Genomic DNA, 27,655 nt, shown 5'->3' with positions numbered 1-27,655 from the left:
TGTCCATGGCATGAAGATATTGTGTCATCTTTGTCACCTCATCAGAGCAGCATACAGTGATGACAACTGCTGGTGTCCTCCTTAAAGAGACGTCAGGTTGTTCAATCTAAATGCAACATGAGTCAACAGGATGTGCTTTTAAGTTATTTCTTCCACAGCAGCAGCACTGATAGAGGGAAGAGGCGGAGCCACCGAACCACATCCTGCTTCACCCCAACCTCTCACCTCATCCCACTGTTGCCATGGTGATCAAACTGTCATTTCCTCATGTCTTTTCAAAGCTTCAGCCAGAGGACAGAAGTATCCCAGAAGGCACCACTGCATAAACGAAGAAATCACTGTGCGTCAAGGAAGAGACAGCGTGATGATTTCTGAACTTCAGGTACCGTCTATTTCTTTCGAACTTTCAGCTGGTTTGGACTAAATGAGAAGTAATACAAGTGTAGTTTGTGTGTGAGTTCTTGTATATTCATAGCCAAGCACAAAAGCGAAGTGTGGATGTTATGTAGTTTCACTTTATAGTAGTTGTAGGCCTGGAGTGTTTAAAGTCAAAGAAAATCCAAAGAGCTGCCATTTAGAGGTGTATATTAAGAGAAACTCAAAGAGCAAAAAGGGAATGTTTTAATGTTAAAGGTTATTTAAAATTCTTAAAAAGACAAGTGAGAGAGCTCCACTGACTGATCCACATCTGTGTTAGTTTTGATAGACAATGTAGTCCTAAATGAACTGAGTAATGAACTGTTTCAAGTTCAAAATAAAGTGCAGCTTATTCATTTTTATTCATTAAGTTTGGAGATTATCTAGTGTGAAATACTATTTTGAACTGTAACCTCATCAAAGAATCATGTCTCACCACTTCCACAAAATATTAAGTAGCACAACTGTTTCAACACTAACAAGAAACATTTCTTAATCACAGTTAGACATATTATATTCACAGATATATACACAGATTCTATACATACAGTTGAAGTCAGAATTATTAGCCCCCCTTTGAATTTTTGTTTTCTTTTTTAAATATTTCTCAAATTATGTTTAACAGATCAAGAAATTTTTCACAGTATATCTGATAATATTTTTTCTTCTGGAGAAAGTCTTATTTGTTTTATTTTAGCTAGAATAAAAGCAGTTTTTAATTTTTTAAAACCATTTTAAGGTAAAAATTATTAGCCCCTTTAAGCTATATTTTTTTCAACTGTCTACAGAACAAACCATCATTATACTATAACTTGCGTAATTACCCTAACCTGCCTAGTTAACCTAATTAACCTAGTTAAGCCTTTAAATGTCACTTTAAGCTGTATAGAAAAGTCTTGAAAATTTTCTAGTAAAATGTTATTTACTGTCATCATGGCAAAGATAAAATATATCAGTGATTAGAGATGAGTTATTAAAACTATCATGTTTAGAAATGTGTTGACAAAATCTTCTCCGTTAAACAGAAATTGGGGGAAAAAATAACCAGGGGGGCTAATAATTCAGGGGGGCTAATAATTCTGACTTCAACTGTATATGCATGTTTTAAAAAGTACATTTTAAAAGCTATTAAAACATATTAACTTGTTTTAATTCATATTTAAAGAATGAACTGTTAATCAACCGTACGTTATTGTATTGTTTTCATGCATTTCCCCATCATGTCGTCACATCCTCTGTAATCATAGCGTCTCTTGGTTTTTCACAGAAGTCACGATGCAGATGACTTTACTGTTCATCACAGTGTGGTTCACTCACTTCCTCATCGCTTCAGCCTTCAATTTCAACACTCTGCCAGCACACACCCCGAGTGGCTACACCGAAACCACACAAACAACTCCAATAACAACAACAACAACAAACCAGCAACCCAAGACCCTAATAAAAGCAACACCCTCTTCACCTCTGACCACAATAACACAAGAAAACACAACAAATCTGACCACAGAAGTGCACATCCAGCCAAATACAGCTCCTTCACAGGAAACAACATCCCTGCATCAATACAACAGCACTCCGCCTCGAAATGACATGATGGATGAAGGTGTGAGCATTAGCAGTGCTAGTGACAGTGCAATAAGACACACAAATACAATAACAACGGTTTCCACTAATTCTCCAAGACTGACCTCACAAGAGGATGAAAATAATGAAACTTGGACAACATCAAAGGTGGATTACAATAATAACAGATACACAGCAGAGCCAAACGTCACATCCACGATGGAAATGACATCACTACATCAATACAACAGCAATCCATTTCAAAATGATACAGATGATGAAGATGTAAGCATTAGCAATGCTGGTGATGTTCCTATGAACTATACAATCATAACACCAACAGTTTTCACTAACTTCACAAGACTGAAGTCCCAATATAATGAAAATGAAACACGGACAATGTCAAACGTGAGTTACAATGATGATGGAGACACAACTGAGTTAAATACAACCCCAAACGTAACATCCATGAATCAATACAACAGCAGTCCGTCTCAAAATCACTTGTTGGATGAAGGTGTGAGCATTAGCAATGCTAGTGATGTTGCTTTGAACTACACAAATACAACACCAACAGTTTTTACGAACTCTCCAAGACTGACGTCACAAAAGGACGAAAATAATGAAACGTGGACAACGTCAAACGTGAGTTACACAGCTGAGCCAAATACAACCCAAAACATGACATCCATGCTGAAAATGAGATCCCTGCATCAATACAACAGCAGTTCGTCTCAAAATGATACGAATGATGAAGATGTAAGCATAAGTAATGCTAGTGATGTTGCTGTAAGCTACACAAATACAACACCAACAGTTTTCACTAACTTTACAAGACTGACGCCACAAAGGGACGAAAATAATCAAACAGGCATAAGTTACAATCATATTCAGACTGTAGATCCATTCAGCAATGTCTCCACCGATCCCTGGAAGGAGAAAGGAGATGAAACAACGAAAGCTGATGAGGGAAATTACGAAACAAACTCCACCCGGGCCACATTTGTTAATACGAGCGAGCAGTGGAGAGAAACACGAGGCACTGAGGGAAGTTACGGCTTTACAAGTGAACACAGAGAGGAAGATTACAACACAACAGCGAATACAACAGCAACAGATTGGTCAACTTCACAAAACACAGACATTCTCACGACCACGCCAGCTTTCACAATAACACAAGAAACGGCGGTTACTGATGAACCTGAATATCACACCTCTGCAGGTGGTGTAAATCATTCTACGAAACCGCAGGACTTGTTCACGTCCACATATATAGAAAGTGAAAACATGACAGGAACAGGCGCACCCATTGGTTCCACCAACAATAACAACAACAACTCTATCATAACCGATGTCTTAACAGACAACAGCTCATATCCCACCACCAACATAACAGACACAGAAAGCAAAGTGTGGCCTACATGTTCGAACTCCTCTCGCCAATCCACGATGGTTTGCTTCATCACAGTATGGGCTTTAGCAATGACCGCAGCCATATTTCTAGGAGTAACCATCTTTCTTTGGGTGCGTCTATCGATTGTTAAAGAAAGAATGAAGATGAAGGAGAAGCGAGTTGAGGTGGGTGAGAAGCAGAGCCTTTGGGCCGACCCGAAAGCATCTGTGCAAGAGAGAGTGGAGTTTTGGTACGTCAACGGATCCACACTGGAGGCCGACAGAAAGGACAAGGACAGAAAGAGGCAGGAGAGGATGAAGAGAAGGGGACAGGAACAGGTTAATGAGGAGAACGAGCTGTGGATGCAGCCTAGAGTGACTGTAGATGACATTACAGAGTTCTGGTACGCAAACAGACGCATGAGAGAAGAGAGGATGCGGGACATGGGGTTATAAACTTCCAAAAAAAAAATCACCACGAGAAACAGTTTGGACAATCTGATTACGATTATTATAGTAGTCAATGATTCTACGTGGACTTATTTAGTGTAAATAGTTTGTGTTTAGCTGTAAACTGCAAAAACTCTGTTACTGTCATACAAACCCTGTTATAGAAGAGTCATATTTCTGGGTTTTTATTCACTTTCTGTTTGTTTCACTGTGTAATGTTGCTGTTTAAACCTAAAATCTGACCTGAAAAGTTACAATGTCTACTCAAACATCAGTCTTTCTGTAAATCAGTAAACACTGAACTTCCTGAAACACCTTGATTGTAGTCTTGAGGTTTCTCCATGAAATTATCACAACATAATTTCCCCTATTTTAATAGTGTGTGCCTATATTGTAAAAATTATCCGTTAATTAACAGGTTCCGTATTTCATGATTTACAGTTTTTTCTGTTTATTTAAAGTTGTGAAATGTACTATGAGATGTTAAACTGTGTCGACATTTTATGATGTAAATTCAACTGAGCATTTTATCAAAGTGACTATTGCTACACTGTAAAAAAAAAATCCTGGTTGCCTTACAGCTTTAAGCTGAATCAAATGAACCTTATAAGTCCTTTGAACTTATGTTAAACTGACTTAAAACAGCTTGCGTAACTTATAAAATTAAGAACTTGATTATTTAGTTTAATAAGTTACACTGAACTAATACATGCTGTCAGAACTAATTGTTCATATAATTTTTTACAGTCTAACCTTTTATTGGGTTGAATTAATATATTGTATAATAAATAATATGTAGAGAATTAAGTCGGTAAAAAGTGCTGGCAGTTTATTTGTATCGCAATTTACAACACCAACCAAGACAATACATCGCATCAAACTATTACAACTTTTCAATATCAAAAGGATTAGGAGGAAAGATTAAGGTCCCACAGTGAATTTAAAAAGCATACATAATAATAATAATAATAATAATAATAATAATAATAATAAAACTTGAATCACAAAATATGGAAAATTGTTAATTTACGATGTACACTCTTTAAAACAATCCAAAATTAAGGTTTAGCAGTGATGACACTGAAGAACCATATTGCATTCTGCAAAAACCTTTCAGTGAATCTCCTTTAAAATAAAAGGTTTTGATCAGTTTGAGGAAAATTTGAATATTTAACAACTAGAGATGCTCCGATTGATCGGACAGAGATCAGTATCGGCCAATAATCACATTTCATGACTCGATCTGTACTCGCTAATCTGGCTGATCTCATGAACCGATCGCAATTGTTTGTTTATGAGTTTACAAGCAGAGGACACATAAGAACTAAAATCTTTTTACATATCAGAACTGAATGTTCTGTGTTTTCAACAATATTGCAACTTCACCGGTTGGAAATATTAGGGAAATAAAAAAAAATTACAATTATTTTTATCTTGAATTTTTTATAATATAATTTATTGTAATATACGTATTGTAAGCAGTAGTTTACGGACCGATTTCATTTTATTAAAGAAGTAATGAATTTATAGATGTGCGTTTTAACTTTTTATGCAACAAATATATGCTCCAAACTACAATGAGACACGATGAATTCTTCCATCATTTGCAATGTTTCAAAATTGCTTTATTAGTGATTTTTCTTACCAATTTTTATATCTGTTTTATCTATTATTTTCTGTAAAGCTGATTGTGACCATTATATGTAACTCAAACCATTTGAGGAAACTGATTGCAACAAACCATTTAAGGTCAAAAACTAATCCTAATGAGTACTGTGAACTTAACCCATTTGAGTAAATGAAGCAATTTGAGCGCAGTAAAACCCAATAAGTGAAGAGAACTCAAAGCAACTGAGTACTGTAAAAACCAATAAGTTATAACTCAAACCGTTTGAGGAAACCAATTGCAACAAACCATTTGAGTTAAAAAGTAATCTACAGTTGAAGTCAGAATTTTTAGCCCCCCTTTGAATTTATTTTTTCTTTTTTAAATCTTTCCCAAACAATGTTTAACAGAGCAAGGAAATTTTCACAGTATGTCTGATAATATTTTTTTCTTCTGGAGAAAGTCTTATGCGTTTTAATTCAGCTAGAATAAAATCAGTTTTTAATTTTTAAACACCATTTTAAGGTCAAAATTATTAGCCCCTTTTAGCTATATATTTTTTTCGACTGTCTACAGAACAAACCATTGGTTTACAATAACTTGCTCAATTACCCTAACCTTCCTAGTTAACCTAATTAACCCAGTTAAGCCTTTAAATGTCACTTTAAGCTGTATAGAAGTGTCTTGAAATTTTTCTAGTAAAATCTTATTTACTGTCATCATGGCAAAGATAAAATAAATCAGTTATTAGAGATGAGTTATTAAAACTATTATGTTTAGAAATGTGTTGACAAAATCTTCTCTCTGTTAGACAGAAATTGAGGAAAAAATAAACAAGGCGGCTAATAATTCAGGGGGGCTAATAATTCTGACTTCAACTGTGTATGAGTACTGTGAACTTACTCCATTTAAGTTAAAGTAATGAGTAGAATTACCTTTCAGTCAATTTTGAGTTAACTACACTCATTTCATTTGATAAAGTTGACTGTCGAGTTTTGCACTAAATATTTATAAGAGACGTGTTAAAGGAATTATATGCAACATCTTTAATTTATTCTCTTAGGTAAGGTGAGATCTCCACTTAAGTATCATACTTGGAGGGAAAATGTACTTTATGCATTATAAAGCTTGAAGCATCAGAATTTATTTTTGGGTATCGGTCGATCACCATGACAAGGAGTTGGTACTCGGTCTCGGCTGCAAAAATCCTGATCGAAGCATCCCTATTAACAACATTTTTCCACTATAAAAAACATTTTATGGAGTTAAAAGGTTCCATGGATAACAAATGCTTCTCCTCGAGCCCTCATTGCTGATAAAGAAGCAATGTTTTTAGAGAGGAAGACATGCACATACAGTGTAAGAACTGGTTGAGTTGCTTTAGTATTGTTGCTATGCCAGTAGAGATGCTTGACAGATATTGTCATGGAATAATAAATGATCCATTACACACACATTCTAGGGACACCTGAGACTTACATCATGTGAGATATTACATCTTATAATGTTGAATGATTTATTTATGTAAAATAATAAGGCCATCACAAGCTAAATATGAACTTCCTAGTTAGAAAATGCACATGAAAAGCCTTTTAGCTGCATTTATGACAGTGGAAATGTGGACATCATTTTAATACAAAGTTGCCAACATGGTGGACCAAAAACTTTAAACACGGCAGAGAACAGAATCATTTGTAAAGTGGCTGTTGAGTTTTTATTTATTTGCATTGTAATTTTATACAGTTATGTATAATTTCCAGCAGGGTGCGATTTATACATTTATGGAAGGGTTTGGTGGTGGTGGGGGGGTATATCTGAGGGATATTCAGCGTATTGTGACCTACAGTAACCTCTGATTATCTATTTCAGAGATTATGTTATGGAACCAATTATACAAAGTTTGCATCTGTTTTTGCATTACGTTTAGGCTAAATGTAGATACAAACAGCTATTTTACAAGAAAATGTGAACACTTCAGATGTCTATCAGTGCTCTAGATCAGCCAGTTTCAGACTACTGAATGAACCTTTTTCACAAGTATAATTAAACATTTGATGCATATGTATTTTGCAAAAAATAAGAATTTATTTGATATTTGATATTGATTTGATATTTCTGAATCATCAACAAGATGAATATTTAGATAGTGTAGTGAATGTAAAAGATAGTTCAGCTAATGTTTGCCAAAATAGGATGCCACATATTGATTTTATTTATTCCATGCAGTATGGGTTTAATTTCTAGTTTAGCTTTCCCCAAGAATCAGACAAGAAATGTCATATTCTGCCAACAAACCACCTGAATGCAACAAATTTATATAGTTTTGACTTCACTTCAGAAGTGCGAATATAAAATACATTCATTCATTCATTTTCTTTTTGGATTAGTCCCGTTATTAATCAGGGGTCGCCATAGCTGAATGAACCGCCAACCTATCCAGCATTTGTCATTACACAGCGGATACCTTTCCAGCAGCAACCCTTCACTGGGAAACACCCATACAATCTTGCAATCACACACATACACTACGGTAAATTTAGCTTATTCAATTCACCTACAGCGCATGTCTTTGGACTGTGGGGGAAACTGGAGCACCCGGAGGAAACCCATGCGAACAAGGGGAGAACATGCAAATTCAAACCAGCAACCTTTTTGCTGTGAGGTGATCGTGCTACCCACTGTGCCACCATGACACCCAGTTATTGTTTTATTGATGCAATATTATTTCTGCCTTTGTAATCTCATATTTGATGAAAGCACATGCCCTTAATTGTTATCTGGCACAACATTTGTTTTATTAAGTTGAGTGCACTACTTTAAAGTACTTTTTACTTTAAGTCCTGAAGCTCAAAGCCTCAGTTAGAATTTTTACAGAGAAGCTGAATGGATGTGTCCATCAGTATAACAACATTTCACAGACATCAGGAAAAACTATAAGGTGAATGAGGAGACTGATGTGACTTCAAAATGATAAACAATGCTTTTCATTCTTCGGAAAAGTGAAGGGAGGCCCGTTTCAACCACAGAAAATTTTCCTACTCTACTGACAAATCTATCGGTTCTTTCCAGGTTGTTTTTATAAAAATTCCATTCCCTTAATAAAGATAATAAACACACACAAAATAGGTATTTAGGTGAGTTTTCTTTAAAGTAAAAAAGACATTATCTTTCAAGATAAAATATAATGTAAATATTTAATGCTTTATTAATGTTTTGAACAAACAGCACTGAATAAAGAATCAAATCTTAAAGAAGAATTTTCCCTCCATAAAAAACATACACAATGACAGCATGTGTTGGCACTATCACTTGCACAGGACTTGCAGTGACTTGCCTGAAAAATATTCTAGAGGTGAAATGCCCTGATAACACACTGTCTTTGTAAATCTCAGAGTACTGTATTGCTCTGGTAAAGATTATCATATAAAATAAACTGAACTAAACACCTAAATATTGCTTTAGAGAAGACTCAGTCTGTGAATCAGTCATCATGAAGATGCAGTTCTATGATTTGCTCAAGTGGTGAAAAAAAGAGACTGACAGACGAAATGAAAAGGTGTCAAATACTCAAAAAGAGGAAATGATAGCGATAAGTCTTGTTTTCTAACTAAATAGAAAGAAAAAAACATTATTCTCCAAACCATGAATGTAAAAACGTACTCTTCTGTTATTGCAATAATCATTAGCAAATACTATGTTCAATTTTTGATATGTTGTCATTTAGATTGTGAAACATGGAGGGCTGGAAACCCATCCCTCAGAACAGTTCAAGCAAACGGCACTAAAGGCACAAATGTTCACACTTCTCTAAATTTTCAATATACCACACCCAATAAACACGCACTCACACATCTACACACAAACACTTAGCAGCAAAATTGTGCAGACAAAGCACAGAAACCCACAAAAAAAAGTCAACTGATTCTGTTCACAGCTTCCCATTACAGCCGGGCTTCTCTTTTTGTACTTCAGCTTCAGATAATAATTAATATATAAACAAACAACTTCTTGCGCGTTTTTAATCTTTGAGCTGCAGCTTCTCTTGGCCAGATGCAGAGAGTGATATGACATCTTCAGAGGGAGGAGAAACGAATGAGAGCATGTAAGAGAGGAAGAGAAATTAACAGGATATAGGTGTGCACCGCATGTATGAGTGTGTAGATTTGTAGATGTGCAGTTTGGTGTTGGTGGTCGGAGCCTGCAGTCACTTTACTCCGAAGGTAAGTGGAAATCGCACTTATTTATATAGCGGGACAAATGGGGGACAAATTGTAACCAGTTTGTGGCTGTGATGTTTTAAGATGTTTGAAGAGAGGTAGACCACTCTGAAAAGGAAATGTAAATAAAATAACACTACATGCAGCTTAGGGAAATATCAAACGTCATGCTGTCATTCAAATAACCTTAGAGTAAATGTGGTAGATGTGCACTGAAAAAGGACATACAGTATACCTCTATTCTGGCCATCACATAATGTGTAGCTCATCTGGTAGGTAGAGCATTTCAATTCTTTGAACCCAAAGTCTTGGGGTTCAATCCACAAGAAAGTCACCTTGGATTGAAGTATCTGTCAATTTAATTAAATTAAAATAGCATTTAATTCTGCCTACCTAAATAAATAATTTCTTACACACTCACAACCACAAAAAAAGACTGGAAATAGAGGCTGTAGAAATTCAACTATGCCATCACTGTAATTTCTTACATTCATAAGGACATTAAAATGAAAAGTTACTTTAAAATGTAAAAATATTTCTTGATATTATTGAATTTTTGATCAAGTAAACGCAGATTGATTCCTATATTGTTAACTTATGGTTAACTTATAACAAAATACAAACATCCTGCCAATCCTTCACGTTTTAAAAATAAAAAATAAACTTAAACAAAATAAAATATGTACATTACAAACAAACATGGGTGATTATTTGGTTACTAACTGTCTTTTTTTCTTGTGTCTCTTTTTGTGTCACCTCATTTCAAAGCTCATATCTCTCGTGCAACACTGAAAGACAGAGAGAACAAGAAAGGGGAAGAACAGAGCTGTGTTAAACTTTCCGGTCCAGATACACGCAAGATTACCTCAGCAAAACACCAAACAAACAGAAAACAAGCAAAAAGCAAAGAATTCGTTTGGCCGACTACTTTCTATAAATGAGTCTGGATGCTTTCTGCATTTTCGATCACATTCACAAGCCTCAAAAGTGGATCATCAAGGAAAACAGAAGCTCAGTTGAGCACATACTTTATACAAGCTTCTACATTGAGCGACTTTCCACCTAGCGTGCACATCATGGGGCTCATCTTAAGAAATCTGCTACTGTTTCTTGTTCTCGGGCCCTGTTTCATGTCCACCGGTGCACAAGAGTTTACAGCGACAGATGAAAATATCACCACCTCATTACCTAATAATGTCACCGTGGAAGACACAACTGTTCTGTCATCATTTTATCATTTCACTGATGAAACCATCAGTTCTGCACCAGTAGATCCGGTCACAGATGTCCAAACAGAACCAGTCACATATGATCTGCAGACCACACTTGCGAGCACCACAGGCACCATGCAGGACACAACAACTATGAATACTACACCACTCGATCCTGTTATTGAAGAAACAACACCAGAATCTGCTTCTGAAACAATGGCAACAGCTCAAATTCAGCAGACCACAATGACCAGCACTACTCTGCCTGTTTTTATAGAAACATCAATGACTGAACAGAAAACCCCAGAAGCCACAACCACAAGTCAGTTTGAAACAACTGTTGCCTTCAATGTACCAATGCTGACCAGTCCTTCAGAACGTCCAATGGATTTCATCACAACAGGAGCTTTGGCCATGACGACGTCTGATTCAACAGAAGATCCCAAAACCACAACCAACATGACTGAACCTTCTACAGATGGGACTACGATCATATTGTTTGACTCTGTGGACACCAGCATGACAACCTCCACTGAAACTCCAACATCCACTTCACAATTGACTGAAAGTGATGCTATTACAATTGAAGTGTTAAATAACAACACAGTCTCTGAAGTTTTCATGCCTGTCACAAGTGGTGTAAACGTTGAGCAAAGTACTTTTCATGAAGAAACCAACTGGTTATTAATAATCATAGTGTGTGCAATCGTTGCCTGTGTGCTATGTGTTATCGTGATACTGTTTATACAACAGCGAAAGAAAAAGGCCTCTCAGACATTTGGCCCAGCGTACATGAATGGACAAAGCAAACGGTCTAAGAAGAAAAAAGGGGAGGTGGATGATGGGTGGGCGGGACCTGTGAATCTGGAGGCGGGAGCTGATTGTGACGCTGACGTCCAGGAGGCTCTTCTGCATAATGATGAGAAAAAGGATGGAGACGATGTGGTGCTCAGTACATTCGCCACCCTGGATGAAGATGCCATGTCTGATGGAGGAGTGGGTGGAGAAGGAACCAAAGAGGCTAAGAAATGGGAGGAGCAGGAACCTATGCCTTTTATTGATGAGGATGTGGATGAAAACAAGGCGGGAAAAACACTGTCAGGAAATGAGAGTTCGAAGGGAGACGGGAAAAGTGAAGAGAACATGAATGGAGGAGAAACGTTCTGTCTTACCACGGCTGTCTAAAAGTCTTCTGTTCGGAATCTGTATCTTGTATGTATGTAACGGTGCGATAAACATGGACTATATATTACACATCTGTATATTATTTGATTATCATAGTTCATTATGATGAATGATGTTATAAAATTCTTGCTGATTCTATTCCAGATTTGTGTATAATATTGCAAGGCACAGGTAACAAAACACTCAGTAGTGTGAACGTATGAGGTACAACTCATCAACTTTTAAAGCTAGCATCTTTCTGTTGATCAATACAGTATATTACCCATCTGAATGATTTGCTATATTTTCATTTGAAAATCTTTAGCAGTTGTGTCAATTGCTATTGAAATTTAGCAAACAATAGGGGGGAAATGTTCTCAACACTCAAATACAACATTTCTGAATGAATTAGATATATAATAAAAATGCATCTATTCAAAATGTTTGCTATCAATGTGGACTTTACCTGCTTTATCCAATCATACAGTCATACTAATTACAGCATGCAATGTTAATCTTTAAAATAACCAGGCAGCAAAGATTTTCTGACATTGTGAGAATGAAACCACAATATTCATCCATTCATTTTCTTTTTGGCTTAGTCCCTATATTAATCTGGGGTTGCCACAGTGGAATGAACCACCAAATTACACAGCATATGTTTTTACGCAGTGGATGCCTTTCCAGATGCAACCCATCACAGGAAAACACACTCATTTACACATATAACCTACAGACAATTTTAGCTCACCCAATTCACCTGTACCACGTCTTTGGACTTGTGCACTACCTACTGCGCCACCGCGTCGCCCAAACCACTATACACACGCACACACGCACACGCACGCACGCACGCACGCACGCACGCACGCACACATATACATATACATATATATATATACATACAGTTTGTCACAATTATTAGCCGCGCTGCTTTTTTTTTCCTAATTTCTGTTTAATGGAGAGAAGATTTTTTTCAGACATACTGTGAACATTTCCTTGTTCTGTTAAACATTATTTAGGAAATATTTAAATAATAATTCTGACTTTAACTATATATATATATATATATATATATATATATATATATATATATATATATATATATATATATATATAGTTAAATAAGGAGAGTTTATGACTTCTGAATTCTGTGTGTAATGGATTTAAATCTAATATATTTTTGTTAAGTGGTTTCTTTTTTAAAGGACATGGGTTAGGAAATTGACCCTTAACACAACAGTGTTGTTTAAAACAAGATATTTATTCCGTTATATTACCTAGCTGTTTGTGAATGCAATAGGTCTGCAATACTGAAATTGCACCAAAAAGATACTGTCACCTAAAATAGCAAAAAATAATTGTTATCAATTCCAGGATAACTTCATTAATAAATCTATGTAGATTCATACAAATTTGCATAAAATGAATTGCCAGTATTTGCAAACTACTAGTAAACAATGTCTGTTATTACACTTCCTGAGTGTACTGACACATTTTAACTTTTGTGTCAATCACTGTTGCAAACAAAACATTTTTTCTAGTGTGACTTCCAAAAACTCCCGCTATCATCACTGTATGAATAGGTTGCTTTGTAGCAATTTGTAGTTTATAATTGAGAAATTGCAATAATGCTGAAATTCTGAAAAAATATTTGGGAACTTGGAAAACTTTGAACATATTGTTTGAGCCTCTATATAAGAAGAAGGGATGCAAAATTCTATAATAAAAAAAGCTAAACAAAACATAATTAGAAACCTTTTAATTAGCACGATGAACAGTTTTAGTAAACCAGCAATAAGTCCACACCCAATATAAAACTGAATTATGGAAAATTCTAAAGAAAGCAGGCTTTCTAATCTTGCAAAACGAGAGCATGTAAAACAGAAAGTGAAGCGCAATTGGATTAAAATGCTACATTTAATTCCTCGATATTGCGGTAATATTGTAATACAAAATCTATTTCACAAGATGGCTTGAATAACTCTTGAATTCATTATAATAGTTGGAGTGATATTGTAGGGAAGTGCTTCTAGCATAAAATATAATAAAAGGCAGATATTCAGCCACAGATATTAAATGATCTAATGTAAAACAACATTTACCAGTCTTCACTAAATAAATGAAATGCAAATCATCTTTGTTAATGCTGTTAAAAATGAAACATCTTGCTCATGAACCATTTAAATTCACTTTATATGTTTACACAGTAACAGACCATTAAACCACATGTCACCTTTAACTCCAAAATGGTGAAACTGTGTTAATAAACCATTGAACTATACAGCAATGCGACTATTGGATGCACACACTGTGATGTTAATGTTGAAACTGAAACAATATATTGTGCAGCCAAATTAATGTATTTAAACCAACACGAAAAAAAATTATTTTGCCATGTGTTCAATCAACTTATTTAAAATGAGCTGAAACTAAGGCTGCACAATATATCGTTTCAGCATCGATATCGCAACGTGATCATTCACAATAGTCACATCGCAGGATGTACAATGTTGACTTTGTATTACAATTTATCATTTGCATGTGTTTTTGAGGCCTGTGACTATTATGAATTTAAAAGGCATAAGAAATTGTCTCCTTTTGTAACTTTAACAATGATTAATTTTACTGAATTATTTTATCGTTATTATTCTATTCCTGTACTTGAATACTGTGTTAAGATTTGGAAACCGACAAAAACACTCTTTATTTTAATTGCATCGTGTTCTTTATTGTATTTATAGATTGTCTACTAAAGTTTATGCAGATGCACTCCCACTGCAGAATCATCACAAATCAATCTAAAATGATAATTTCTTTCCAACTAGAAATATTTAAGTCATCTGGTGAAATTGTATCCATATGGCAGAGTTAGATTTTTTTCCAATATCGTGCAGCCCTATAGCTGAAACTACCCAAATCTTGAGATTTTTTGGGACAGCTTAACTGTTTTACGTTCAATCCACTTAAATTTGTTAAGTTACCTTAATCGATTTGTGTTGGGACAATATAAATAAATTGTGTGGAACCCTGATTTTTTTATAGTGAAGAAAACTTATTTAACAGATTTAAAACTACTCTATGCCTTCAAGACTTCCTTACCCATTTGTGACTTCATGTCTCAGTGTGAGAAGAGATCCTTCACATCGAGCCACTGTTAGCCATTGTTTAATTTAGCAACACATTAAATTATTTTTATCTAACACACATGCTGCATTTACTTACACAATGTTCAAAATGGGTGACACGGTGGCGCAGTGGTTAGCACTGTTGCCTGACAGCAAGACGGTCGCTGGTTTGAGTCCCCGCTGGGTCAGTTGGCATTTTTGTGTGGAGTTTGCATATTCTTCCCATTTTTGGGGTGGGTTTCCTCCGGGTGCTCGGGTTTTCCCATCAGTCCAAAGACATGCACTATAGTTAAACCGAATAAACTAAACTGGCCTTAGGTGTATGTGTGTATGGATGTTTTCCAGTACTGGGTTGCAGGTGAAAGAGCATCTACTGTGTAAAACATATGCTGGAGAAGTTGGCGGTTCATTCTGCTGTAGCCACCCCTGATGAAGTGAGTAACCCGAAGGAAAATGATTGAATGAATGTTCAAAATGAGGCACTGAATGAAAATGTCACAAATGACCACAAGATGGAGCTCCTGGCAAGATTAAATACTTATAATGTGGCAGGATCGGTTTAAAAAGACAGTTCATCCAAAAATAATAATTTCCTCATTTACTCACACTTAATTGGTTTTAAACATTTATGGATTTCTGCTTTCTGTTACACACAAATGAAAATATTTTGAAGCAGTCACTGACATCCATAGTAGGAGTAAAAAATACAATGGAGGTCAATGGCTGTTTTTCCCCCAACATTCTTCAGTATATCTTCCTTTGTGTCCAACGGAAGAACGAAACTCAAACAGGTTTGGAACAAGTAGAGGATAAGTAAAGGATGACGGAAAAATAACACACACATGTATATATAAATACACACATCTACAGTTATGTGAATATAGTGTATTAACATATATGCAGACTCAAGAAAGTCCCTACTCTTATAACTCACTACATCAATGATTTCAACGGAAATGTTAATAACAAATAACTTCTTTCTAAAAGTAACCTACAAAGTGTTACTTATGTGTTTAATAAATTAAAGATCTAAAGACTAAACAGAACGACACACAAGGACTGCAGAGCATCAAATGTGTCTGTTGACCACATTCATCAGGATTGTTTGGACAAAACCAAAAGAAAAAAGGGAAGGGAGAAAGAATGAGGAGAGGAGGGTCTTGGAAAAGAATGGATTCTCTGGAGGCCAGCGGGAGGAGGAGAGAGGGAAAGAGTGAGAGGGGAGGGCTGATAACTACATCTGGAAGTTATTTGGAACAAGAGAAGGAGGAAAATAGCTGATAGAAACGATAGAATGCCAAGGAGAACCAGGAATTAGCAATTAAGTCTGAGAGAAGAGACTAACAGGCGAACACTCTGATTTTGTTTGTATTACCAAAAAAAAAAAATATATATATATATATATTGGAACTTCAAGAGGATTACAGAAGATAAATGACAGGAGTCTGAATGAATTATACAACAAAGAAAAAAGTTTGTGAAGAATTTTGTATAGCACGAAAACTCCAAGACCGATATTTCATCACTTCAAAGAAGGCTTTACGGTTTTTTTGCACCTTATGAAGACTTATTAACTACCAGGAGAACTGGAGGAATCACTTCTGTGATGTGGATGATAATGTCGATGAAGAAATAAAGCAAGATCTTATGAAATTCATCAGAACGAAACAACAAACTGACAATACCAGAAGCTTTGCATTAAGGACTAAGTAAAAACTCAACTCGGGAAGGTTTTTTGAATTGCCTGTCAGTCCTTTTATCTGTCTCCATCTAAATCAAGGTAAAGCAACTATATCTGCATTAAATTTTATGTAAATACTGGAATAGTAAAAACAGAGATTTGAATATAGTTTATGAATCACTTCATAAATCAGTAGACAAGAGAAAACGATGACAAATGATATTCACTTTTTATAAGTTTATGCAAACCTGAGATTTTCTGAACTAGAGGATCGTTTGTGTTTGACATTTAGGTGAGGGAAAAATACTTTGTGAAATACAAGAGCCGATAAAAACACACACTTCAAGCTAATGTAATTATTTTCTAAGCATTTACAAATAAGACTAAACCCAGTGGGCACACAACATCATAAGATGTTAATATTAGGTTAGATTTAGGTCATGACGTCAAGTAATCAAAATTCAATGTCTATGTTATTTTGACGTCCAATACCAACATCAAATTGCGCTGATATCTGGTTGATTTTAGGTTGTGTTGGAAAGTGACCAAAATCCAACGTCTGATAGATGTCATAGTGGTAACGTCCACACAACGTCAAGGTGTAACATGATTAGACGTTGATATTTGGTTGATTTTAGGTTGGAGATTGACGTCAACCTGATTTTCATTTCCAAACAAAATCCAATGTCCCCACGACATTGGGGTACAACGTCAATATGATGTCATGTTGACATCCTGTGCCTGCAGGGATGGTACAATTAGGTTTCTAAGTGATCTCAACATTCACATGTTAAATCACACATACACATGGTGCCAATTTTCAGAACTATTACTGGCATTTCAGTGAGATAAGATCATACATACATATGCTGTCTAACTTTGAGGGGGCTTAAATGTTTACATTTTGACCCATAGTATAATTTGTGGTCATATGTGGCCCACATTCTGTGGAACAAAAAGGTCAAAATAACCCCAACCACTATTATGTTGCCTTGCATTCATGGAAATATGAAGTAGGACGTGTAATTAAAATGTCCAGTTTTCTCTCAGCTAGAAGAGTACATGACTGCCCTTTTTACAGACAGGGCACATAATGGCTTTAGTTAATGCTATCAGCAGCACAACACAAGGGTGGATCTTCCTGTCTGGATACAGCACTTCCTCTCTATGCTAACGTTTCAGGAGAGTGTGAAAGTTTACACACGTTAAATGCACACACAATATGTTTATATATCGTCATATGTTGATTTAGTCCTGTTTTCTTTTCTTTCACGCAGAATGTCTGTCTCACGAGGTTGCCTCTGCTGTGTGAAGTACCTCATGTTTGTCTTCAACCTCATCTTTTGGGTTAGTTTTGCTTTACACTTCTGTCGAAAATCAGTTTGGCAGATTGCAGGACATTCAGCTGAATTTAATCACTAATGAAACCACGTACGAGTGGATGGATAAAATACGCCATTATGCTGTTAGCCTATTATTTCTTTTAGACACTAATTCTGTACAATAGGATTCTGAGTAACTCACACAAATACCTCTTCTATTTTCGGTCCGCCATCAAAAGTAGTCCAATGAAGTCCAAACTAAATCCAGGATCAGGTGTCAGAAGTGACATTTCTTTCTGTAAGAGTGTGAATCCTTGAACTAGTAGCTGAATCACTTTTATCGAATCAGTTGAGCGAGATTCACACTGCTGCTTGTCGCCATCTTCTGGTTGTAATCAGTGTTGGGTGTAACTGTTTACAGTAATTAAATTACTTTCATCTAAAAAACTACAAATAACGATTTACTTACTTTACTGTTCATTTTAGGTAATTTAATTACAGATGTATTTGCCTTACATACTGTGAATAAATTCAACAGTTCTGAATTCAGTTTAGAGAAACCGAGCAATTTTATTTTTGTTATGAATACACATTTTGCAGAATAATTCTGCTTTTCAAATAAAACGGTTACATTTATCAAGTTGATGAACTGGTCAGAAATTGGTTAATGACAATATATGGTATCCATGCAGAGTAGCAGAATGCTGATTGTGTACTTAATATGTGTTTTTCTTAATTTTTTTTCTTTAGATATTTTTATAATAATTCAATATTATTTAAACTAAGAAAGTTACATTTGTCAGACATGTGCACATGGTTAAGAAACACTGAGATTTTGAAAGATGAGAGATTATTTGTATTAACATTTTTCACTTATTTATTCATTCATTCATTTTCCTTCGGTTTAGTCCCTTTATTAATCTGGGATCACCACTGCAGAATGAACCGCCAACTTATCTTGCATATATTTTACACAGCGGATGCCCTTCCAGCTTTCAACTTTCAATTTAGTTTATTCAATTCACCTATAGTGCATGTCTTTGGACTGTGGGGGAAACCGGAGCACCCGGAGGAAACCCAAGCCAACACAGAGAGAACATGCAAACTCCACACAGAAATGCCAACTGGCCCAGCCGGGACTCGAACCAGTGACCTTCTTGCTGTGAGGCGACAGTGGTAACCACTGAGGCACCGTGCCATCTCACTTATTTATGATTGAATTATTATTGAGTCATGAAGCCACATTTTGCGAAGCTCTAACATAATGTATTGTTTAATATGCTGCATGTTGTTACAAAGACTGGAAAGTAGTTTGTTTCTTTGTATTACACATTGATATTGTACAGATTGATGTGATAAACAAGTCAATGGTAATTTAAAAGTAATCATAAACATAGTCATATTGCATATTGTAGAATAACTAAAGTTTTTACAACTACTGATAATCTTTATAAGTTTTGAGATGGCAAAACATCAGATGGCTTATGTTCTACTGCCCCTTACATTACCTCACATTTACAGCTATAGGTGATTGCAAGTTGGATGTTCCTTTTCATCCGATCCTCTCTCTTAGCTCTTGTAACGCATGCGTCCACTTTGAGCAACATCACAGAAGTGGCAATCAAAACCATAATGCTGGCAGCAAACATGAGAAGTGGTTCAACGATCAGAAATACCACATAATTTGTCAGCTTAAAGGAACACTCCACTTTTTTTTGCAAATATGTTGATTTTACAATTCCCCTAGAGTTAAACAACTGAGTTTTATCATTCTTGAATCCATTCAGCTGATCTTCAGGTCTGGCAGGAGCACTTTTAGCTTAACTAAACATAGATTGTTGAATCCAATTAGACCATTAGCATCTTGCTCAAAAATTTCACAAAAGAGTTTCGATAATTTAAAGCTTGACTCTTCTTTAGCTACGTTGTAAGACCGATGGAAAAGTAAGTTGCTATTTCTAGGTCAATATGACTACTGTACTCTCATTCTGGAGTAATAATCAAGGAACTTTGCTGCTGTATCATGGCTACAGCAGGAACAGAAATAATATGCTGATATTAACTGGCTCGGTGAGGGGGATACCTGTTTTCAGGCCATTTGTAATATCATTGCGCCTGCTGCAGTCATGTATGGCAGCAAAGTTCTCTGATTATTACTCTGGAATAAAAGTCTAAGAGTTGTAACTATGTAACTACAGAAGAGATGAGCTTTAAATAAGAAAATCTTCGAAATTCATTGGTCATTTTTGAGCGAAGATTGACTGAACGAATTTAAACGTGGTAATACTCAACTGTTTTACTCTAGCGGAGTTGTAAAATTAGTTTATTAAGAAATGTGTAGTGTTTCTTACCTAATTTTGTTATCATTCACATAATGCTAATTTTAAAAACAGAATTTATCGACTAATATCAACATGGATGCCAATATATTGCGCGTAGTATAAGTGTAATCTGTTGTCATTTTCAGGTTCTCTGCCATCTTGGCACACTATTAATAAACACTATATAGTATGTGATTTTTTGGATCAGATTTTAGGCAGTCATACTTGATTTCACATAAACATACTGTCATTTGAGCTGATTTTAAATCCCAAATGTGCTTAATGTTTGCATGTTTCGCTTAGCAACAAGTAAAGTTTATGTTAGAGTTTATGAAGGTCATGTAGGCCTACGCATGCCCTTTAGATTGACCTAACCTCTAAAAACACTGCCAGGAAGTCCCTGATATGAGGATGATGAGCTGTTATTTTCCTTTACCTGTGTTGTTTGTGCAGTTGGGAGGATGCGGTTTATTTGGTGTTGGGGTTTGGCTCGCCTTCACACAGTCAGAGTTTTCATCTCTACCGCTGTCCTTCCCTTCACTCTCCGCCGCCAACCTACTGCTTGTTGCTGGAGGCGTTACCATGGTGACAGGATTTCTGGGATGCCTAGGTGCTCTGAAAGAGCAGAAGTGTCTGTTGTTGACGGTACGGTCCCTGCATGCTTACTGACAACAGCAAAACAAAGAAAACATTTAAGTATCATCTTCATCTTAGATGTTTGTGATTCTGAAAGATCATGTAACACTGGAGACTAGAGTAATGGTGCTGCATTCAACACTATTATCACAGTAATAAATTATAATTTAGGCCACATGAAACAGAGTAGTTTTTACTACATTACTGTATACTGTATTTCCTCCCTATTTTCAAAAACATTTACAGACTCCAGTTTTTCATATGGTATATTAATTTGTAAGATTCAAAATGAAATAATTTAAAATTATACCAACTAATTTGTTTGAACAGAAGGATGATCATCAAGGATCATCTTTATTTTTTTATGTTTATGATTTTTTAGGATCATGTGACACTGAAAACTAGAGTAATGACTGTTATTTTTTACAGGAATAAATAACATTTATATATACACTTACCGGCCACTTTTTTAGGTACACCTTACTAGTACTGGGTTGGACCCACTTTTGCCTTCAGAACTGCCTTATTCATGGCATATATTCAACAAGGTATTGGAAATATTCCTCAGAGATTTTGGTCCGTATTGACATAATAGCATCATGCAGTTGGAGACTCATCAGACCAGGCAACGTTTTTCCGATCTTCTATTGTCCAGTTTTGATGAGCCTGTGTGAATTGTTTTCTGTTCTTAACTGACAGGAGTGGCCCCTGGTGTGGCCTTCTGCTGCTGTAGCCCATCCGCCTCAAGGTTGGACATGTTGTGCTTTCAGAGATGCTCTTCTGCACACCTCAGTTGTAACGAGTGGATATTTGAGTTACTGTTGCCTTTCTATCAGCTCAATTCAGTCTGGCCATTCTCCTCTGACCTCTTGCAACAACAAGGCATTTGCGCCCACAGAACTGCCGCTCACTGGATATTTCCTCCTTTTCAGACTATTCTCTGTAAATCCTAGAGATGGTTGTGGATGAATATCCCAGTAGATCAGCAGTTTCTAAAATTCTCAGACTAGCCCATCTGGCACTATGCGTGATGCCCAGTTTGAGCTGCAGCAGATCGTCTTTACTATGTCTACATGTCTACATGCATTTAGTTGCTGCCATGTGATTGGCTGATTAGAATTTTGCGTTAACGAGCAGTTGTACCTAATAAAGTGGCCGGTGAGTGTATATGAAACAGAAACTGTTTATTTAAAATGGTAAGTTAAAGGCAGTGTAGATGATTTTTTTTTTTTTTTTCAAACTTATTGAGCACAAAGATTTGAATGGTATGTATTTCTGTAATTATTAAAAGCATATTTTTTTCTCTTAATTTATTTGTGTGTTGATGTTCCCCATTGCGAAATTATTAATCGCCATAAAGGAGAGCCAATCATGGTGTCAGCAGAGTTCTGAACATTTATTGTAGTTTTTCCATTAAAAAAATATACATATACATTTTTTTCAAATTGAAATCTAAACATTTATTTGATCTTGGTAAATGTGCACAGAATAAGACTAAGATCTCTTGTGAAACTTTAGTGAAAAAACAATAAACCGGTGAGGTTTATTTATAAACTAATTTCGAGAGGATCATGTGCTTATGATCGCTTTCAGCTGGTCCCGCATTATTTAATTTATGATTCACCAATCTGACGATTCCTAAGCCACTATAAATACTCTAAGTTCCATATATCAGCTATCTTCGTTTAGAAGAATCCCCCCTTCTACCCCTACTCCTTTCCTAGATGGGTGCCACGATGGCCCAGTGGTTAGCACTGTTGCATAGCAAGAACGTCACTGGTTCTAGTCCTTACCAAGCCAGTCAATGTTTCTGTGCAGAGTTTACACATTCTCCCCGTGCTCATGTGGGTTTCCCCCCACTAGCCAAAAACATGCAACTTAAGTTAATTGACTAATCCAAATTGGCACCATAGACATGCTTCTCGTAAGTAGTTATCTCTTAAGAGCAATCACTATCTGTTCATTAGCTACTACAGCAGGGGAATTCTCGAGATCTACCTAAGCTCAAACTCTCCTCTCGCTTTGCAAACGGGAGGGAGCCCTGGGCTCGAGGATCATATGAGCTCAGGGCTCTCTCCCAGGACAGCATGACAAACAAGCTTTATAATCAATCATCAGCTAAGTGTGAACTCTTGAAGTAAAAATAGGCTTTTACAGAGAAAAATTTTAAAGGAAAATCTCCAAAATTTCTGCTCATTCTCGTTGCTGCCGAGTGAACTTGATGAAGAACTGTGATTTTCTTCCTGTGCCTGTCAGAACACACCATGTCTATTTTTAAAATTGCTTTCATTCATGTGTGCTAATAGTCATTTCTTGTTCTTTCAGTTTTTTGTGATCCTCTTGATTCTAGTCCTGACAGAAGTTGTGCTGATTTTGGTTTTGAGTTTGTATCACGAAGAGGTAAGAGACAAGCGTCTGAGCCCTGGAAACATTTCAGCCTTTCCTGTCAGGAAACACTTTGCCTCTACTTCCTGTTTATCCGCTCCTCTCTCTGTTTTGTCCATTTAGCTGGACAAAAAAGCCAAGGATGACCTAAGAGAAGGAATGAAAGACTACAGCAAAAATAAAGAACTGCAGAAATCCTGGGACAACATGCAGATGATTGTGAGTTGAATGTATAAAAGTGGCGTAACTGAAGGGCCCCCAATTCAAAGTGAATCATATTCTGTTTCCTTCAGTTCAAGTGCTGTGGCGTGAGCAACCACACCGACTGGCACAACAAAACAACCGATGGCAAACTTCCTGATTCCTGCTGCAGTAACAATCCTTTAAACTGTCGTCACTGGGAAGAGGTCAGAACATTTTTGGGGTTGTGGGGTCAACTAAGTACCACACATTCCTCAATTACACCAACTGTTGGTAACTGCAAACGCATGCTTAATGTAAAATGAAAGCCAGAACAAACCCTACATGCCCTGTTATATGCGTCCTTGAAACATGCAATCAGATATTTAACCTCTTATGACTGTCACAGGATAATTCCTATTTGCAGCATTTTCCTTTTATACAATTTTAAAAATGTATTTAAAAGTCTCTTTTGCTCACTAGCTCAATACGTTTGATTAAAAATAACAAAAATAGTAATATTGTGAACTTATTTTTAATCAAACGTATACAGCTTTAGTGAGCAAGAGACTTTTAAATACATTTTTAAAATTGTACTAACCCCAAACCTATTAACTACAGCATATTTTTGTGTAAAATATAATGTAAAAATTACATTTTTTGACCCTGGACCAAAAAAAAAAAAAAAAAACCAGAGCGCGGAAATTTTCACAGTATGTCTGATAATATTTTTTCATCTGGAGAAAGTCTTATTTGTTTTATTTCGGCTAGAATGAAAGCAGTTTTACATTTTTTTAAAAACCATTTTAAGGTCAAAATTATTAGCCCCTTTAAGCTATTTTTTTTTTTGACTGTCTACAGAACAAACCATCATTATGCAATAACTTGCCTAATTACCCTAACCTGCCTAGTTACCCTAATTAACCCAGTTAAGCCTTTAAATGTCACTTTAAGCTGTATTGAAGTGTCTTGAAAAATGTCTTGTAAAATATTATTTACTGTCATCATGGCAAAGATAAAATAAATCAGTTATTAGAAATGAGTTATTAAAACTATTGTGTTTAGAAATGTGTTGAAAAAAATCTGCTCTCCTTTAAACAGAAATTGGGGGAAAAATAAACAGTGGGGCTAATAATTCTGACTTCAACATTGTAAAACAAATTGGAGAGTTCCACACAATTCCTTCATGTTGTCCCAACACAAAGTGAAATTAACTTAATTGTTTTTACAAAATTAAGTGTATTAAACATAAAACAATTAAGTTGTCCCCCCCAAAACCTTAAGAATTGTGTTGTTTCAACTCATTTTAAATAAGTAGTTTAAACAAGCAGCAAGTTACTTTTTTCAGTGAAATGTATGTCATCTGAAAGTTGATTAAATAAGCCTGATGTATGGTTTGTTAGGATATTATATAATACATTTGTTAGGATTGATAGGATAAAATCTGTCTGAGAAGCAACTATTTGAAAATCTGGAAATTGAGATTTCAAATTAATCAAAATACTGAGTAAATTACATTTAAGTTTTGGTGCAATTACAGTAGGAAACTTACAAAATATGTTCATATAACCTGATCTTTATACTTTATATTCTAATGATTTTTGCCATTGTTCTCCCCGTGTTCGTGTGGGTTTCCTCCGGGTGCTCCGGTTTCCCCCACAAGTCCAAAGACATGTGGTACAGGTGAATTGGGTATGCTAAATTGGCCCTAGTGTATGTGTGTGATTAAGTGTGTATAGGTGTTTCCCAGTGATGGGTTGCAGCTAGAAGGGCATCCGCTGCTTAAAACATATGCTGGATAAGTTGGTGGTTCATTCTGCTGTGGCGACCTCAGATTAATAAAGGGACTAGGCTGAAAAGAAAATGAATAAAAGATTTTTGGCATAGAAGCCAATAATTACAATAATTATTTTGCTATTTAGGCTAAAACCTGTGCAACATTAGACTGGATTTATTGTTACATTACACATTTTTTTAACTTACATCAAATTTTTTGATTACTGACTAAATTGTGTTTTTCCTTTTAAACATATAACAGCCATGCTATGAGAAAGCCAAGGAGTGGCTTCTGACTAACATCACCTCAGTGCTTGGTTTTGGAGTTTGCATTGGAATCGTCCAGGTATTTACAATCTCAAGTTTCCTGTATAATCAGATTTTTTTTTTAACTGCACAGACTATAATGCAACTGCATTTTCTCCCTCCAGTTTCTTGCTTTGGTGTTCTCCATGCTGATGTACTGCCAAATCCTCAGAGCAGAAAAATACATGGACTGACCCCTGCTGATGAAAAAATAAATAAAATGCTGAATGTTTAAGTGGACTTACTAGAGAACTGGCCTATTAGAGATACTGGGCAAGATATGCACATTAACATAAGTTAGAGTGCTGCACTTAGGGAAATGAACCTTTACAAAAAAAAAAAAGAGGCTAAAGAATTAATTTGTACTAATGAAGATCACATGAACATACATTGAATGTATACTGTAGGTAGAACATGAGGTAAATTCTAGTATTATTGCACTCTTTGTTAAATACCTTTTATAACTGCTCACAATGAACTTGCAATCAAAGTGAATTTCCAGTACATGTTTAAAATATGATGATTTGTTATATTAAACCCATTACCTGTGTATGATTAGCCCCCTGTGGAATTTTTATTCTTTTAAAAATATTTCCCTAAAGTGCTGTGAAGATTTAACACATTTTTAAACATTATAGATTTAAAATGTCATTTTGGTCACACTATATTGATGAGCTGTTAAATTTAAGTTACATTGCATTTACATGCCAACTAATTCTCAATAGATTATAAGTAGACTGTTAGGTTAGGGTTAGTGTAAGTTGACATGTACTTGCAAAGTTTCTTATAGTCAGTTAAATGTCTGTTGAAGGAGCATATCAGTTGTTCAGTTGTGGTCTGTATTTATTTTTAATGTATTTGAGTGCCATAAAGGTGTTGGAAAGTTTAACCTTGTGCCATAAAATCAATCTACTGCACTGATAATTCTAATTGTTTAATAAAATGTATTATTTTATTATACGACCCTGACATTGTCCCGCGACCCCCACAATTAAAATAATAGACAATAAAAAATATTTCTTAAGCTAATAATTTGACCTTAAAATACCTTCAAAATAATTAAAATCTGGTTTTATGCCACAAATTATTTCTGGAGGCGGCTAATAACATTAACCTTAAAATTGTTTTAAAAGTTAGCCTAGTGGTTAAGTGCGCCAACATATACAGAGTATATGCAGGAATCCTACAGGTAATTTCAATACCTTTTTAAGACTTTTTAAAGACCTTCTGACAATATTTTAAGACCTCATCGCCTTTAAACTCGTCTTTCTTCAACCAGGAGTTCGCAAACTTACATTTTCCCATTTTGCCGTCTGTTTCACTCTACGGTTTCGCTACACCCGGACGGAGGAGCTTGACTGGATGCTTCCCAGCCCAAACTAATCACATGGATCGAGCATGTCATTGTTAATATTAGGAGAAAAATATATATATTTCTGCTTTTTTGGAGTCAAACACTTTGGACAATGCTTGAACAAAATTTAAGACCTTGTAAAAATGCGATTTAGACTTTTTAATACCTTTTAAAGGCCTTAATTTTCTCAATTGATTTATCAACTTTTAATACTTTTTAAGACCCTGCGGACACCCTGATGTAGCACCATTGTGCTCAGGGCGATCCAAGTTCGATTCCCGCCCTGAGGTCCTATGCCCATCCTTCCCCTCTCTCTGTTCCCAATGCTTTTCTGTCTGTCCTCCACTGTTCTATCCAAATAAAAGGTGAAAATTAAATTTAAAACAAAAATAAAAAACAATTATGTGTTTCCCAGAAGAAGAACTACTATAGGAAATACTGAATTATGAAATATTGAAAATCCTTGGTCTGTTAAACATCACTTGGGAAACAAAGGAATAAAAATTTGACAGGAGGGCTATTAATTTGGGCTTTAACTGTATATAC

At 35.6% G+C, this 27,655-nt stretch overlaps 3 protein-coding genes across 3 annotated transcripts; all 3 read left to right on the top strand.

Moving 5' to 3' along the window:
- The first annotated feature begins 271 nt into the window (after positions 1-271).
- Positions 272-4,452, top strand: si:ch73-248e21.5 (mucin-2). The gene is made up of 2 exons (XM_056453692.1): positions 272-382; positions 1,685-4,452. Exon 2 carries the CDS (start codon positions 1,693-1,695, stop codon positions 3,826-3,828), a length of 2,136 nt encoding a protein of 711 aa, XP_056309667.1. The 5' UTR covers positions 272-382; positions 1,685-1,692; the 3' UTR covers positions 3,829-4,452.
- A 4,869-nt stretch (positions 4,453-9,321) lies between these two features.
- On the top strand, positions 9,322-12,831 carry si:ch73-248e21.7 (uncharacterized). Its single transcript, XM_056453694.1, has 2 exons — positions 9,322-9,648; positions 10,414-12,831. Exon 2 carries the CDS (start codon positions 10,593-10,595, stop codon positions 12,039-12,041), a length of 1,449 nt encoding a protein of 482 aa, XP_056309669.1. The 5' UTR covers positions 9,322-9,648; positions 10,414-10,592; the 3' UTR covers positions 12,042-12,831.
- A 3,557-nt stretch (positions 12,832-16,388) lies between these two features.
- Positions 16,389-26,305, top strand: tspan4b (tetraspanin 4b). The gene is made up of 8 exons (XM_056453708.1): positions 16,389-16,928; positions 18,107-18,176; positions 20,926-21,117; positions 23,434-23,508; positions 23,617-23,712; positions 23,787-23,900; positions 25,712-25,795; positions 25,881-26,305. The coding sequence occupies exons 2-8, from the start codon at positions 18,108-18,110 to the stop codon at positions 25,947-25,949; spliced, it is 699 nt and encodes a 232-aa protein (XP_056309683.1). The 5' UTR covers positions 16,389-16,928; position 18,107; the 3' UTR covers positions 25,950-26,305.
- The last annotated feature ends 1,350 nt before the right edge of the window (positions 26,306-27,655 follow it).

This window comes from Danio aesculapii, chromosome 3, assembly GCF_903798145.1.
Source record: "Danio aesculapii chromosome 3, fDanAes4.1, whole genome shotgun sequence".
In the NCBI taxonomy this organism is placed as follows: Eukaryota; Metazoa; Chordata; class Actinopteri; order Cypriniformes; family Danionidae; genus Danio; species Danio aesculapii.
The sequence above is the reverse complement of the archived record's forward strand: the minus strand, read 5'-3'. Positions and strand labels throughout refer to the sequence as shown.

What these genes read in the sequence shown, in the direction of transcription:
- si:ch73-248e21.5 (XM_056453692.1), top strand. Translation starts at nt 1,693, where the DNA reads ATGCAGATGACTTTACTGTTCATCACAGTGTGGTTCACTCACTTCCTC.
- si:ch73-248e21.7 (XM_056453694.1), top strand. Translation starts at nt 10,593, where the DNA reads ATGCTTTCTGCATTTTCGATCACATTCACAAGCCTCAAAAGTGGATCA.
- tspan4b (XM_056453708.1), top strand. Translation starts at nt 18,108, where the DNA reads ATGTCTGTCTCACGAGGTTGCCTCTGCTGTGTGAAGTACCTCATGTTT. An exon ending in AGAAGTGTCTGTTGTTGACG is followed by an intron (nt 21,118 to 23,433) that starts GTACGGTCCCTG and finishes TTGTTCTTTCAG; the next exon opens with TTTTTTGTGATCCTCTTGAT. An exon ending in TGAGTTTGTATCACGAAGAG is followed by an intron (nt 23,509 to 23,616) that starts GTAAGAGACAAG and finishes TTGTCCATTTAG; the next exon opens with CTGGACAAAAAAGCCAAGGA.